The sequence below is a fragment of the Penaeus vannamei genome, chromosome 32 (genome assembly GCF_042767895.1).
Source record: "Penaeus vannamei isolate JL-2024 chromosome 32, ASM4276789v1, whole genome shotgun sequence".
In the NCBI taxonomy this organism is placed as follows: Eukaryota; Metazoa; Arthropoda; class Malacostraca; order Decapoda; family Penaeidae; genus Penaeus; species Penaeus vannamei.
Window position 1 is genome coordinate 10,546,714 of NC_091580.1, and position 5,000 is coordinate 10,551,713.

At 39.8% G+C, this 5,000-nt stretch overlaps 1 protein-coding gene across 1 annotated transcript in view; it reads left to right on the plus strand.

Moving 5' to 3' along the window:
- The window catches only part of LOC113824434 (uncharacterized), a 13,649-nt gene that overhangs the window by 430 nt on the left and 8,219 nt on the right, over positions 1–5,000 (plus strand). Inside the window, exons 1-3 of the mRNA XM_070144728.1 lie at positions 1–74; positions 1,449–2,646; positions 4,192–4,321. The exon at positions 1–74 is cut by the window's left edge and continues 430 nt beyond it. Of these exons, the coding sequence (XP_070000829.1) occupies positions 1–74; positions 1,449–2,646; positions 4,192–4,321 (1,402 nt within the window). The remainder of the gene's footprint in view (positions 75–1,448; positions 2,647–4,191; positions 4,322–5,000) is intronic.

Genomic DNA, 5,000 nt, shown 5'->3' on the forward strand with positions numbered 1-5,000 from the left:
AGTACTCGCTCCCGAACAGCACGGACTGGGTCACCGTCTCCGCTGACATACCGCCCACTGAGAATCCTCTGTCGGTGAGTCATTTGCTTGCTAACACGATCACGCTGCCTTTTCTCTCTCTTCCGCCCCTCAAATATAGGCCTATGCGGGTAAATAGATAAACTATTGAACTTTATTTTACATAACTGGGCGAATGTATACATGCATATTTATGCAAATGTATTTATATGTATACAGACAAGCACACACACAAATATACATGAATATACGTATACACACAAACACATTCATATCGATCTACCTCTATACCATCCACACACACAAAGTGATAATATCAAAATTCTACAAAAAGAACAGGAATGCTGATAATTAGAACAATAACAACAATATAAACAGAGAAGCACTCGAACAGACCTAATTTAAACTTTTATTTCTTGGTTCACGGCCAGCCCATGCACAAAATTTCGACAAAGACCTTTATATATAACCTTACTTATAATCCAACAATCTGTTACCACCTTCATAATAACAATCATAATAAAAAATATCTTAATGCTAACATCAATTACTTCTGATGTTGCCAGTAATATCTCCTACAAAATGCTAATTTCATAAAAAATATTCAGATGAATAGCCTCATACTGAGTTGACCTCTGGGTCAGCTAAGTATAGGGTATACCCAAAGGAGTGTGATCTAAAGCACCACTGGTATTTCCATGGGTAACGTGTCTAACATCATTTTTAAGAAATTGCACAATTTCAGTAGATAGGTAAACGCAAGAAACATGCTAACAATTATAGATTTAATGTCATACTATTAGATATAACACACAACCTCCATATAAATCATGCAAATATAAAAATATGAAACAAAAGTATACATAAAAGGAATAAAGATGTAATGAAAATCGCAATAATGTTGTTAGACTTTGCCAAGACACGTAATCATGTTTAAATTCCATTTCATAAAATAAATGTCAAAACAATAGCCATACACGTATTATGAAAATATCACTGAGACTTTCAACTATTTTGCTGCAGTACTGGTTACGTACGACAAGTGAAACTGGAGTAAATTCAAGCAATATAAAATGATATACAAATGTTACTTTCAACCCAGGCCGCCATGATCCACTGACAACCTGCAAACGTTCAAATCAAAATTAAGTAGACTTTGTTTACGCCAATATGGCAATTACTAATGCCTTTCATATTAACTAATTTTACTTTATCGCAAATGATTATGAAACCGTTCACATTTACACAAATTACACCAATAGATTATATAAGCATTTTTGAATGCAAAAGAACGAAAACGTATTCAACGTGACCAAAGAAAATGGTTAATTCACCTTAGACTTAACTATATCATATTCTTTATAATTTTCCTTAATATATTACATAATAGCTGCATGACAATAATAATTACATCTCATTACTTTCACCAGGTGGAGGTATTTTGTTTCAATGGCTATGATTCGGTGCCTGGAGAAGATCTTCTTGGATGTGCTTTGGACCAGATTGTTGTTCATGTAAACGGCGACCAAACGGTGAGTCCGACGGAGGAACCAACAACACCAGGGACAGAAGCTCCAACTGAAGTCACAACAGAGGCGGTGACTGAAACACCAACAGAACCTGAAACTGAAGGACCAACTGAGGGACCAACCGAAGGCCCAACAGAACCTGAGACTGATGCTCCTACCGAAGGCCCAACCGAAGGACCAACCGAAGGCCCAACAGAACCTGAGACTGATGCTCCTACCGAAGGCCCAACCGAAGGACCAACCGAAGGCCCAACAGAACCTGAGACTGATGCTCCTACCGAAGGCCCAACCGAAGGACCAACTGAAGGACCAACAGAACCAGAGACTGAAGGACCAACTGATGGCCCAACAGAACCAGAGACTGATGCTCCTACTGAAGGCCCAACCGAAGGCCCAACAGAACCTGAGACTGAAGGACCAACTGACGGCCCAACCGAAGGACCAACCGAAGGCCCAACCGAAGGCCCAACAGAACCAGAGACTGAAGGACCAACTGAAGGACCAACCGATGGCCCAACAGAACCAGAGACTGATGCTCCTACCGAAGGCCCAACCGAAGGACCAACTGAAGGCCCAACCGAAGGACCAACTGAAGGCCCAACCGAAGGACCAACTGAAGGCCCAACCGAAGGACCAACTGAAGGCCCGACAGAACCAGAGACTGATGCTCCTACCGAAGGCCCAACCGAAGGACCAACCGAAGGCCCAACCGAAGGACCAACTGAAGGCCCAACCGAAGGACCAACCGAAGGCCCAACCGAAGGACCAACCGAAGGCCCAACCGAAGGACCAACCGAAGGCCCAACCGAAGGACCAACTGAAGGCCCGACAGAACCTGAGACTGAAGGTCCAACTGAAGGCCCAACAGAACCAGAAACAGATGCCCCAACTGAAGAGCCAACAAATCAGCCGAGCACAACAGAGACCCCAGACGGCCCTCTCGTCTACACTTTCAACGACGGCGCTGCTGGCTGGACCCTCAGTCACATGAACGGAGCCACGTGGGTCCACAAGGAGTTCGACAGCAACGGGCGCCCTGTGAACGATCCCCCTAATGGCCCGTGGGTTTTGGAAATCCAACCTGACGAGGTCCTGGCAGGTATGTTTACTTCTTATCATTGAGTTGATATCATGCCATTTTCACCCTTTTAACCTGATCAGAAAGCTCAGGTCATTCTGAGCTCCTTAATTCGTAATTGTTCCATAATATATTAGAACCTCATTTCGGTTTCACATAAAGTGTGTGTGTGTGTGTGTGTGTGTGTGTGTGTATGTGTGTGTGTGTGTGTGTGTGTGTGTGTATATAGATAGATAGATAGATAGATATATAATGGTCTTTAGCTATGACTTCAGGAAATTTTTATAACCCAGTAAGGAAGCTAGATTTGATAATTATTTTTATAGCATTACATTTATATATCACGATAGACAATAGTAATGAGAGCAAAGGTAACTTGACATTAAACCATATTCACTGTAAAATTGTAAAAGAAGAAATCAAACTGGTGGTGATATTAAGCTTATATAGAAATGATAGTTTCTTTATTTAAGTCAACCTTATGAATACAGCATACAGTAAATGTTGGTTAGCAATAACATAAGCCTATAGGAAGGATACATAACCTAGCCCATCCTAACCTAACTCGGGAAACAAGCTGGGAAACATTAAGCAAACCAAACGGAACATTTTAGAATTTTAGAAATGATTACCGCTTTAAAAAAATTGTTTTTTATACAAATGGCAAGTATTAAATCGCTCTCCACTTAGTAATCAGACAATTGATAATATTGCTAACGGTTACATAGACAATAAGCAATCCGTAATATGCAATATATCATATATTTTGAGTGGATTACTGCAGTCAGTAACGATAGGATTAGGTCTATATATAATCCAATGCTGATCATCAGTATTATAGTTTTCATAATTATCATTATCATTACTTTACTCTAAGAAACGCATTGTTTCTTAGATGTGCATGGTAAAGGTACTGTCACATTAACACTTTTTCTGTCAATTTTTTTGTTTTATTTTTATTTTTTGTCAATTTTTGAGCGAATTGTCGATTTTTCTGTCAGACGATAATGATCGTTTGCGTTTGGAAACCTTTCCGTCAACTTTCAGCCAGGCATAGTCAAATCAAGAACTATATTCGAGAATGTTTGCATTTATCTTAAATATAATTGATTGTAACAAAGAATATAAGAATTAATTTAGTATATATGCTATAAAACAAAGAATTAGTAAATATGACATTCATTATTTACTGAAATTAATAAAATTCGTTTTAAGTGTTCGTAAGATTGTTTACATCCGTGCGAGCAATACGCGCCATTCCTCTCCAGCTTTCGATATCATAACGGTTCATGCTAATTTTCCTCTCTGGACATGCCTTTCTGAGGAATTTCCTATCAATAGTATTCTTCAGAATCGTTGCCTCTGGGATATCAGAGATGGCGGGTGCACAAAAAATGAATTAAAAAAGGTGTACAATGATATCATCGTTTCCCGTGACTGACGCGATTGTTTTTATCAACCCACGTGACTGCGCCCTTCAAAAAAATTGACAAAAAGAAACGACGGAAAAGTGCTAGTGTGACAGTACCTTAACCACTGCAATGCCATTTCATATTCCCCGAAAAGGTACCGTCGTCGCCCAGAGCCCCTTGGTCGAAGCAGTCGACACCGCGATGACCGTGACGATAACCTTCTGGATGGACGGCGCTGATGACTTCCAGGCTGAGCTGAAGGTCCGAAGAAAGACAGACTTCAGGTAGAAATTCGAGTATTTTTTTAGTTTTCTCTTTTATTCATAGCTGTATGATTTAACTTGTAAACCCTTTTGTCAACCGAAATAAACATCCGCGTGCTACTGGGGGTCAGACTTCAGGTAGAAATTCAAGTTTTTTTTAGTTTTCTCTTTTATTCATAGCTGTATCATTTAACTTGTAAACCCCTTTGTCAACCGACCCCGCGTGCTACTGGGGGTCAGATTTCAGGTAGAAATTCGATTATTTTTTCAGTTTTCTCTTTCATTTATAGCTGTATAATTTAACATGGAAAGCCCCTTGTTAAACTGAAATAGGCAACCGCGTGCAACTGGAGTCAGGGTTATATCAGCAGAAATAGTGAATAAACCAGTAAAATTCTTCAACCCAAAAGTCGTGAAAATACGAGCAGGTTGGTTGTTGTTTTCCTCATTTCTTGAAAGGTATTGCAACATTGATTCATTTTCGCTTTCCTTTCCTCCATAGACCTACTGTTAGTGGTAAGTGACCCAGAAGAAAACGAATAATTGATAAAAATATGTCTCTCTCTCTCTCTCTCTATCTATCTATCTATATATATGTACATACACACACACACACTCACTCACACACATACACACACACACACACACACACACACACACACACACACACACACACACACACACACACACACACACATAC